General features: G+C 42.0%; 1 protein-coding gene across 3 annotated transcripts in view; it reads left to right on the forward strand.

Moving 5' to 3' along the window:
* Positions 1 to 275: 275 nt before the first annotated feature.
* LOC148513720 (neuronal acetylcholine receptor subunit alpha-7-like) overlaps positions 276 to 12,185 on the forward strand; it is a 248,064-nt gene continuing 236,154 nt past the window's right edge. For all 3 annotated transcript variants that reach the window (XM_088481464.1, XM_088481466.1, XM_088481465.1), the window contains exon 1: positions 276 to 741. In XM_088481464.1, coding sequence (XP_088337590.1) covers positions 663 to 741 — 79 coding nt within the window. In that variant the 5' untranslated portion in view covers positions 276 to 662. The remainder of the gene's footprint in view (positions 742 to 12,185) is intronic.

Raw genomic sequence — 12,185 nt, forward strand, 5'->3', positions numbered from 1 at the left:
GGGCTGTGATTGAGTTAAAATGCAGAATGATGGACCCCCAAAAAATAACCTTGTGATTCAGCCTAGCTTTGTCTACCTATGTCTGGCAGTGTAGTGTAGCTTTGTCTACCTATGTCTGGCAGTGTAGTGTAGCTTTGTCTACCTATGTCTGGCAGTGTAGTGTAGCTTTGTCTACCTATGTCTGGCAGTGTGACACTGCTGACCCATCTGGTGACTAGCTATTACCCAGCCCAGCAGTGAGAGCGGACAGCAGATCCCCTAGGTGTTTAAGCAGCTTACTCTCCCCAGCACTGTTTGTCTCTCCCTCCCTCCAGTCTTCCACATGCACGTTGTGTAGGCACACTGCAGAAACCACTGAGCAATATTCATTTTCCTGTTTTATTTTTGTGTGGTTTGTGTTTATTGTTATATGTCCTTGTATAGAGTAAAATAGATGTTCAGAGTATAGCACTGCCCCTGGACTGCATTTCTGCAACACTTCGGATGTAACAACATCTGGAAGTTTATCTCACCTCTGGGATACAATGTTTTATTGTTGTTATTGCTTTTTCAATGAAGATGTTTTATTTGGACAACAGCTTAAGGATTCAGTTTCCTCACTGCATCCATCCAGTGTGTGATTTTAATTGACATCATTTACTTGGATCTGGCTTGCTAGTAACATGCTTTTGGAGAAGTGTCAGAGGATTTTAGCTTTTGGGTTCTACCTATATATTTTTCTGTTTTTGACTCTCTTCAGAGGTAAGTGTTCAATCAGCAGTGCTTAACTTATTTAGGTGATTGTTTTTATTTGTTAACATACATTTAATGTGATATATATTGTTTTGAAATATTGCAATAATGACTTATAGAAACCACTCTTTGACACCAGAGACAGGTATAGTATGAGAATGTATAATGTATTGCCTAGCATTCTGGCAGGATAACTTGTGTGAGTCTTTCTGTAAATGATACATTAAACAATTCCATTTAGATTGCAATTTAAATAAGTAACAGTAATTTAAAGGATTAGTATCTTAAATGTGTCATCATTCGTATTATTAATTATGGCAGGTGTAAATGGTCCGATATATTAAATAAGCAATGTAACTAAATATAGCAAAACTAGTATACAGCTAAATATTCATAAACAGTAAACAAGGATTTGCATACTGTCAGTAATTATCTTATACATGTAAATCTCACAATGTGCAGGCTTGCACACATTAGCTATTAATGCAGTGATTTAATTGCTGTATATATTACATATATGCATGTGTTTAACAATGACACTATGAGGGTTGTTACATTTAAAAAATGTATTACTTTTGTTCAGTTTTGTTGGTGAGCAATGTGTGCCCACCTGTTAGAACTATGAATTTACACATTCATGACATGTCACATGCTCCCATAGTTCCAGGGCTATGCAGTTCATGTTATTACTGCACATCCCCCTAGGGGGATTTCTTCTTCACATTGAAGGGATCAGTGTATGTCCAGTCAGGGAGATAGAGAGATAGATAGATAGATAGATAGATAGATAGATAGATAGATAGATAGATAGATAGATAGATAGATAGATAGATAGATAGATAGATAGATAGATAGATCGATAGATAGATAGATCAGAACAAGAACTCACAAGGATGAATTTACTAAAAGTCAATTTTAATAAATTTTAGGGACTAGATCAGCTAAATCGCACATTTACTAACAGATTATTTATATATTTTTATATTGATTTTTATATTGATTTTTAAATGTTATGTGCGATTTAGCCCCTGAAACACAACATCGATTTATATTGCTTTAAAATCGATCAAAATTGATTAAAATTAACCTTTTGTAAATTTAGCCCATAGTGTAAAACCATATGATGCAATGGAAATTGGAAGCAGATCAATACTGCATGCTTATCTGATTGCATAGACTTCAGAGCCCAAAATTATTCAAAACATAAAGGGTAATGCAGTACCTTCATCCAAATACAGTATGAGAGATATCTATAACAAACAATGCAGGCCACACAAAATATTTAAATATGGGATTTCAAAGAAACTCATACAAGATAAATTAACATGAAAGTGCTTTAGCTATAACATCAACTGGTGTCTCAGTCATCTGAGTGGTTGAGGAGATAATCTCAGATGGCAGATGTTTAGGCCAGTTTAAAGTCAATTAGAAACAAGTTTGAGGGGCCCTTCCCTAAAGGAAAAAGGTTTCTTAAGAGCTCAATCTCCATCAAACCGTCAGGGACATACAGACTCATGCGGAGTTGGATGTACAGTACAGTGAATGCATTTTGTGCCCTTTTTTAGCAGCAGTTTGCAGTATTTTTCTATTGAGCAACTGTGCCAAACATTCTTACATACAATTAACCATGCTGACTGAGTTTTATTTCACACTTTCTACTCCTTGTGCAATTAGGACCAGGACAGTGGTGGGAGAGGTCGTGTAATCATTTCAAAAGCAGTAGGTCACTGCGACATGTGGACTGCAAGGTGGTGGGGGCCACTGGCTTCAGTGTGGGTGCCAGGTTTTGCTTTTGTAGAGAGGCCTAGTTAAAGGGTGGCCAGAAGCTCCTATGCACATTTTTTAATGGCATATTGTATTATATGGTGTCTGTTCTATGGACCCTATACGTGAGGCTGGAAGCAGAGCCAGATTAAAGTGGGGCACATGCTCCAGGTTCCCCTCTGCTGCCCCCCCAGACTGTGGATCATGGAACCTTTGTTAAATCTTCTTTTGAGCTCACCAGTCACTACCACTGCCATTTCAGCCATGCAAGGGAGTGACCCACCCCCCAGTCTTTAATAAAATCCAGCACAGGCACAGCGCCAGTGATCATCAATGGGTATAAGGGGAAGGCTGATGGTGCATTGCCTCAATGAGGACTTGGAGTGGAGCATGCGTGAGTATCACAAATGTACAAATCTGTTAATTCCCCTTTCATGAAAACCTACTGTAGATGTGCTGGTTTCCTGACTCTTGTATGTGATGGGGTATGATGATGTGTGTGTAAATATATCTATCTATCTATATGTATATTTCCAAAGTGGTCCACACTCATGTCTAAGCCTGAGGAAAACACTGGGGTAGCTTCCCAAAAGACATAGTAGATACATCCAAAAATCAAGGGGTGCACCCACCAGTCTTCAGAATGGCAGCATTTATTCATGATAACCATATGATACAGATTGTAGCGTTGATGTTTCGGTCATACATCTGTACTTTTATCAAGACACATAATACAAGTACTAATCCAAATATACATAAGATAAAACACACCCCCAATTACCAAAAGCAACCCTTGATTGATTAAAAAAAGGCGCCAAAACACGGCACCCACTTATATGTAAAACACGGTAAAATACCCTACTAAGCACTATATATATATATATATATATATATATATATATATATATAGTCCCTCTCTGTGTCCACGTGGATAGTAAGGAATGATGTTGGACAGTAACTGATGACGTCAGGGTCCACTTGGTGAAGGGCATCTAGACACTACTGTGCTGTCACTCGCGGCAGTGGTGTGTGCTCCACTGTGGACTAAACGGTCACTCCCTCCTAGTAGAACGTGAGCATCACCCATGTCACACATCATCATTCGGTTCAGTTCCTCTGAGTGGAATGGAAGCTGCAGCAAGACTCAATCGCCTGTGACCTGTATTCCATCACACTCCAGCAAAGGAATCCTATGTGTTCTGCATAAAGCAGAACTATCTAAAAAACTTAGCAGCATCCAAAAAAAGATACTATTAAGCCCATACTGTAAATCTATATGAATCTATCACATATGTCTAAATCCAAAAGTGTTATGCGATCAATAATCAGATGGAATCCAATTTGTGAATCCACATGGCCTCTCTGCATAAAAGTATCTTTGCCTGCTCTCCACCACGTATCCAGTCAATTATCATGCATTTTAAGGTCGCCAATGAATGACGAGCTACATCAAAATGTCAAGCAACTGGTTTATCGCAGTTCCCACTATTGATGGCTGCCCAAATGGAAGATCTATGATTCACCATTCTTTCGCAAAATGATCGAATAGTCTTGCCCACATAGATCAAAGAGCAGGGGCAAGTAAAAATGTAAATCACATGGTAAGACGTACTTGTGACCCTATGCTGGATCTGGATTTTTTGCCCAGTATGTGGGTGATGGAACCTTTCTCCTACCATCATACTTCTACAAGTAGTGCAATTCACACATCGAAAACAACCCAATTTCTGTGGTTGTTGCCAAGTCTGGGACCCATGTGGTGACATCTTTTCAGGGAGCATCAAGATGTCTTTAAGATTGAGACCACGTTTATAGCTCATCAGAGGCCTCTTAAGCAGGCATGTTTATAAAGCTGGATCGGTAGCTACCATATACCAATGATTATTCACGGCCTTCCTAACAATAGTACCCGCCTTGTCATAATTCGTTGTTGACATTTTTATGAAGCTCGCCATTCATTGGCGACCTTAAAATGCATGATAATCGACTGGATATCCCCACCAAGACGTGATGGAGGTCGGGTGAAGATACTATTACATGAAATTCAGGGAATATAGGACCACATTCAGAGTCGGTCGAAGCGGCCGCACGGTCGTATGCCACCGATGTTCGCTATACTGCGCATGCGTAAAGATCACAATGCGCGTGCGCAAACTTGAGGCGTTTGTGGGTGGTAACAGGGGAAGGTGCTTGAAAACGGGGGAGTGGAAATCCGAACGCAGGCGTGCCTAATTATGCGAATGGCGTTTTATGGGAGTGCATACGGTTTATGGGAGTGCATAATTAACAAAGTAGCGTCAAGGCACATGTGACATGGGTGGTTTTTACACTGACATGATCATAGAGCTTAAGAGAGGGTATGGCCAACCTTAAGCTCTACGACCAGTTCCCGATGGTCTCGATTAATCCTTATATGCCCGGAGATGACGTGTAATGCGTACGAGAAGGGGGCGTATTTTTTTGTCTTCCGGCCGCTTCCTCCCCTTGGTCGGCCAGCTACCGATCCGAACTTAGGGATACAACTTGCGAGGGAATCATTTGCATATCCGGCCCCTTTTCCCGTAGGACCGTGCGGCCACTTCGACCAACTCTGAATGAGGTCCTATATTCCTTCCATGACGTAAGCACCGACTAAGAATGGATTTTTCAAAATTTGACTCCTAAGGAGATGAAAAGGGGAAAAATGTTTCCAGCCCCTGTGCAATTACCTGACTGACTGATCAACACCCAGCCCGAACCCCTGGACCTAGAAACATGAAATTCGGGGAGAATATTCCTTCCAATATCTAAGCACCCACTAAGGAGAGCTTTTTCTAAATTTGACCCTTAAGGTGGTGAAAATCGGTAAAATGTTTCTTCCACATGTGCAATGCTCTGACTGACTAACTCATCAAAGCCCAGCCTAAACCCCTAGACCTAGAAACATGAAATCTGGGGAGTATATTCCTTCTATGATGTAAACCACCACTAAGCAGTGATTTTTTTTTAAATTTGACTCCTAAGGGGTAAAATGTTTCCTCTTGACCTAGGTGATTGGGTGACAAAGCAACTTGGCCCAAGTGCTGTAAGCTCACTGTCTGGATGAGCGGTGTGACTGTAGTGCAGTCTTATATCCAAATAGGGGAGCCACAGCAACTGGCAGTGATGTTTGGTAGCATTTGGGGTGGTAGTTGGCAATGGGGGTTTCACAATGCTGCTAGCTGGAGACTTCCGTCAGGCTCTGCCAGTAGTACCGAGGGGACCTCGAGCTGATGAAGTTACGGCATGTGTGAAGCCATCATATCTGTGGCCCCTCATCTGGAAACTCTTTCTCGGGAAGAACACGTGGGTCCACTTGGGCTATGTCTCCACTGGGCAATTCCTCAAACTCCTACTCAAAATAGGAGATGGAAGATATCATGAGTCCGTGGGAAAGTTGAACATTCCTGCAGGCCTAAGCACAGTAGTGATGACCCTAGCAGACATCACATCTAGGATCTACCCTGATATTGCTGTTATCCCAAAAAAAGTCCATGTACTGGCTGTGTGAGCGTGTCATTCTGAGCCCCAAAAACAACGCGGTTACCATCATTAATGACACTTTACTTCAGTCGTTTGAAGGGGCAGAAATAGAGTACAGGTCTTTGTACTCGGTAGTACAAATGAATGACGTGGTCCAATACCCCGTAGATTTCCTCAACACCCTCAACCCTCCCAGTTGACAAGCTTCTCCTCAAAGTGATGTTGCTACAGGATATCAACTCACCCAAACTCCAATCACACCAGGCTGCAAGTAAAGTTCCTCCAGAGGAATGTCATCAAGGCCATAATGTTCACCGACTGTGCTCAGGGGGAGTGGGTGTTCATACCATGCATATGACTAATACCATCATAGTACCCCTTCCAGTTCAAGATGCTGCAGTAACCCCTCAAGGTCTACTTTACAATGACCATCAACAAGCCCCAGGGGCAGTCGCTGAAGGTGGCAGGGATTGACTTGAGGGAGGACTGCTTTTCAAATGGGTAGTTCTACGTGGCCTGCTCCAGAGTGAGCTCACCCAGCAGCCTGGTGATCCTAGTACCTGAAGAGAGAACCACCAATGTGGTTTACGAAGAAATCCTTAAGTAGAGAAAAAAGATTTACATATGTCTTATAACCCACCTTCAATTAATTAAAATGTATAAAAAACTAAATTTATTTAATCTTGATACTACCACGCTCCTTTACCCCAGAGGAATAAAATGAACTAACCATATATATTAAGTTAAAATGGGATGAAGGAAATGGAATTAATAAATATCAAAACAGGGGCTTTTTAAGAGAGGAGAGGGCCTGTGTGCAAACTCAGTGTGGACCTCCACTCTGGCAGCGCAGTAGATTCTGGTTTGGTACCAAAATTACTTCGCATGCACGGGTCTCTGGTAAAATTGGGCCTGTGCCTTATTACCGGGCATGTCTCTACTGCGCATGCGCAAGTGACCAAGAAAATGGGCGCTTCCATTTTCCCTGTGATGTTTGCTGCTTGGCCCGGCACTGCAGAGCAGCACTCTGGAGATTGCGGAGAGGTAAATATTACTATATGTGCAGGATGTCAACTAGGTATTTGAAGACCCCATAGCAAAAGTTTGTAAGGGCCCCTATTTACCACCGAATGGTGGTGTGCAGTGTGGGTTCTCCTGGACCCAGGGGCCTGTGTGCACCGCACACCCTGCACACATTAAAGATACGCCATTGTATCTAAGGTCAACCCGGGTGAAAACGGGCACATCAGCTAGTTAGGAATATAAACATTTGCTATATGTTACATGGCAAGTTTGACCCTATATTTTATTTAGTGTTATTATAATCTCACAAAGTGTATTTTACAATTGCACACATCTCATGGCGGGATCCATTCAGTATCCCGGCGCAGGGGATGGCGGCGCTTAGAATACCGGTGCCGGAATCCCGACACCTGTGAGAATCCTGGTGCCGGCATCCCGAAGGTAAGTAGTGAGGTTGGGAGTAGGGTTAGGGGTTAGGCAATAGGGGTTAGGCACTGGGGGGAAGGGTTAGGTTTAGGGTGCAGAGAGAGGGAGGTTAGGTTTAGGCACTAGGGGGGAAGCTAGGTTCAGGCACCGGGGAGGGAGGGTTAGGGTAGGAAGAGGGGGAGGGTTAGGATACCAACCGACAGTGTTAACCGAATGTTTGTAATATGTAACATTCTAGCAGCAATACCGATGTATTAAGTATAGGTTGGATCACTACAATTTCCTATCATATGCCGCAAATTAGAATCCCACCTGGTTGTCAATGAAAAATTATTTTTGGATGATACTTGATGAAGGAGTGCGAAGCCACTAGAAACAATAGATTTAGGGCCTGATTAACTACCGATCGCAACTGCGATTATGCACACAATCGGACGATTGTTGCATTCTGTGCATGCATTGTAGTGCATGTGTGCAAACCGCAGGCCCATCACAGAGTGATTGACAGGAAGTGCTGTTTTTGGTAGGTGACGGGGGGGGGGGGGGTCAGCGAAACGCAGGTGTCCCAGTGGGTTCGAATGCCGTTACAGGGGCGTGCATAAATTATCCATTGTGATGCCATACACATCTTGTGGACTCACTGCGTGCGATGAGGTTAGCAATTCCTGAGTAAGCTCAGAGCTTGTGTAAGTGTGTGTGAGGCTGCGATGGTGCTCGATGTTACCGATGGTTTTGCAGTCTTGCTAAAGATCACGGATCTGTGTAAGGTAAAGTGGACATCGTTATGTTGTGCTGCGGCGGCATATCGATCGCAATGGATTAGCATACTATCGCAGTGAGTGCATGTGTATTCGCTATTGCAATCGCAGTTGTGATCCGTAGTGAATCAGGTCCTTAGATAGTAGTTGAGGGTGTGAGTCGTACACCCATATGCTCCTATAAGATAGAAGTGATCTAAAGAGTGTCTATATATCTTGTATTATTGAACTAGTGATGCGATCTGTACAATGGGCCTGATTCAGCAAGAAACGCAAAGGAAAGAACGCACACGCACCCATCCGCTCACAGAATATGCTAATCAATGCATACGCATGGAGACAGTAGCACAAGATGCAGATGCCCAGCCCTATATTAATCCACCCATCTCCCTTTACTCAAAGCCTGATGAGTACGCAAGATATCGTAAACATCGGTAACATCGAGAACCATCGACCACAGGATCTTGGCAACTTCATGTGTGCACGAAGTCTCATCACTGCGTGTGTTGACGCACTGGCTTAATTATGGATGCCACTACAACGGCGTCCCAATGCTCTGGCACGTCTGCGTTCGCCCGACCACCCCCCATCACCACCCACAAATGGCACTTCCTGTCAATCAATAGCGTACACGCTGCATGTAGTCTGCATACGCTTACCCGACCGCACTGACTAGTTCGCTCACGTGCGATGCATACGCATGCGCAGTACAAAAACATCAGCCAAGTGTGTGCATTCTCTCTTTTGCATTGCTTTATGAATCAGGACCAATGTGGAACTGTTCTAATCACTGATACATATTAGACTTACAGTAATCCTCCATTGCACACTGATATCGGGAGGAATGAAACTAGTATAAGGGAATTAAATCTGTACAACGTGGAACTGTTCTAATCACCGATACACATTAGCTATACAATAAACCTCCATTACATACTGATACTGACATACGGAGGAATGAAACTAGCATATAGGAATTAAGGCCCTCATTCAGAGCCGGACGCTCTGAGCAGAGCGCTCGCTCTGAATGAGGGCCGTCCGCCATAAAAATGGAGCGTCCTCCTGGACGCTCGTATAGCTGTGGGTCACCACCCACAGCTCATACGAGCGTGCAGGATGATGGTCGCGACCATCGCCAGTGCGACCAGAAGCCTGTGGTCGGGGTTTTCGACCACAAGCCCTGGAGTGATTTTGGCTCTATCAGAGCCAAAATCACTCCCACTGACATCACTAGTGATGTCAGTGGGGCCGGCTTCTGACGGTAGGCATTCCCTTGGGAACGCCTCCATCTGGGAGGCACGCCCCCGGCACGCCCACCAAAGGGGGCGTGCTGTCAATCAACATCGACAGCACGCCCCCTTTGATCAGACACAACAAGCGAAGGAAAGTCCTTCGCTCGTCGCGTCTGGCGCATGGCACGACGGAGCTCCCTCCGTTGTGCGCATGCGCAGTGCACACCATCGACCCACTTGCGAGCGGACAGCCGCTTGCGAGTGGGTCTGAATGAGGCCCTAAATCTATCGGAATCTGATGTTCAGTGAAAGACACAATCTCGATACTATACGAGATACACGGTGGTGACCATTTATTGAGAAGAGCTACTCCATAAAATCTTACTACTCATTTTAATTAACCCACTAGTAACTACTGTATAATAGATATATTAATGGTATTGCAGCACTGGATCCCTATGAAATAATCTGCACCATTTTATGAGAGAGATATATTCCTCAATAAATCATGTACAGGTGGATTAGATACCTAAGGTACAGTTATTAAGGATCTACTGTGGGGTAATCTATACGTACTCATTTGTTGAGAAATGCAAAACCTCTGAATTTTATATCAGTTACAACTGTATCTCCCACAGCTAGCTATACAGATATGTGATACATGTAATTATTACCAATTGTTACAGTGTGACACATTGATGTATGAGATACAGAGTTACTCTATTGTGTACAGCAATTCCATTAGCTGAAGATTATTGTGATATCTCCTAAGTAGTGAGTAGAGGGAAAACCTTTATTTAATACATTAGGAATTCCTTTCCTGTGAGTATGATCAATAGTCTTATCTATAAAGATCATACCAACTTTTAGAATAAGCTATTCATTAATAGGGCTAGACATTAATATTAGAAAATTGATTTAACCTTATACTGGTAAATAATCACACAGACACTCAGCTATATAAAATTATTTTATTATTTTATTTTAAACACTTTTTCTTACACTGTATGTACACAATTCTTACTATATTTTTAACTATATATTTTGCTTTGCTTTTTGTATTCTATTTTTTTTTAAGTAAATTAATAAAGGTTATATTTTAACACTAGTGCACCATATACAGATTCATTTTCTTATTCTTTTCATATTGCATATCTTCTGGATCTGTGGTAGCACCCCCACTAACAATACTAATAGTTATCATTATTTGGGGTATTTTCTTGAATTTTGATTTGTATTAGATTTCCTGTGCAACCGATACCCTTTCTCTTTGCCCTCCTGTCCTGGTGTGAAAAATAAAACCAATCATGTATCAGTCGATTGAAGAGCAGAAGCAGCAACCCACTACTAGTGCTGTGCCTACTGTCAGTCATAGTACTTCAAGGTGGTCAAGGTTAAATAAAGTTTAAGAAATCGCACCTGAAATCTAAACAATTTTTCACAATATTAAAGAAAACATGACCACTAAGAATAAAGAGAAAGTTTACTGCTGAAAAACTTAAAATTGGAAACATGCCATACACCACATGCAGTGACAAGGAAAGGCTCAGACCATGGCCTTTTTTTGCAAGTGGTGGTTCTGCTACTGCTGTTTAATGCTGTAAAAGGCTTATTGTGGAAGACAGGGCCAAATGTAACCCCCCTTTACCCTCTAAAGGGACACCAGGTTACTAACTCCTATGTGATCTCTTTTTCCCACCCTTAAACTCATTCTTAAGTGGTGTACCTCCTATTACTATTAAATCAGTGCCTCCACCCAAGTATTGGTAGTAGACTGGGCCTACTTCGGAAAACCCATATGAGGATAAACTCACACTTAAACTATATCACTGCATGTTTATAATTTTACTTAAGCTCACAACTGACACTCGCAAATAATAACATCTTGTATAGATATTATGTAATCACATAACCGAATTACAATATGAGTGGTAAAATTTAACTGAACAGAGTAACACTCAATCCTTGTATATTAATTATTAACTTAGATGTATATAGTGGTAATACAAGTCATATTTTACTGTAACACCTGTGGTCATAAAGTAGTTGATACATTGCAAGTCCTCAACTTGTTTAATACGGGGTAAGTACTTTACACCACTGTAAGTTTGTAGTCCCATTGACACTTGTTGATAATATGCTGTTCCTAACTTTTAGTTTATATAAGTTCTGTTGTCGGAATATCCTTTGACGGTAACTTTTCCTGTATGCTACTATCTATATCCACTGAAGGATAAATAAAGTTGATACCTGTGCTGCAAATGAATAGCATTTAGTTATAATCCACCTACTGAGTTTTGAAATATTTCCTGAGTTGGTAGTTTGCTTTATAATTTCAAATGTATTCTTTTCCATATAATATATATTATATAATATTTATATGCATTTCCCCCTCCCCCAGCTATTTGCTAAGGCTAGTATTTTAGGGAAGTCTATCCAGCTCAATGGCTGGTAGTACAAATGTCAGCCATCAATACTAGTGTTATTTTTCACCCTTGCACTCCTGTGCTACTAATGTACAGTAGCTATGTATGTGCAGAGCTTGGAGTCCACTCTCTGATCAGCATTAGTATTCATACCACCGCCTTTATGGAACTGAGGATTTCTCTGCTGGGGCACTGCTGCCATCACTACCTCAGCTGTCGATTAAAGAGCATATGGTGAGGCTTTAATACACTAACAGATTAACCCCAGCCTTGTCCGACAGTAGCCTGCCTCCTTCCTATAGCTGCCACCTCTCATGTCTGGT

Source organism: Taudactylus pleione, unplaced genomic scaffold, assembly GCF_031769625.1.
Source record: "Taudactylus pleione unplaced genomic scaffold, aTauple2 ptg000273l, whole genome shotgun sequence".
NCBI classification, from domain to species: Eukaryota; Metazoa; Chordata; class Amphibia; order Anura; family Myobatrachidae; genus Taudactylus; species Taudactylus pleione.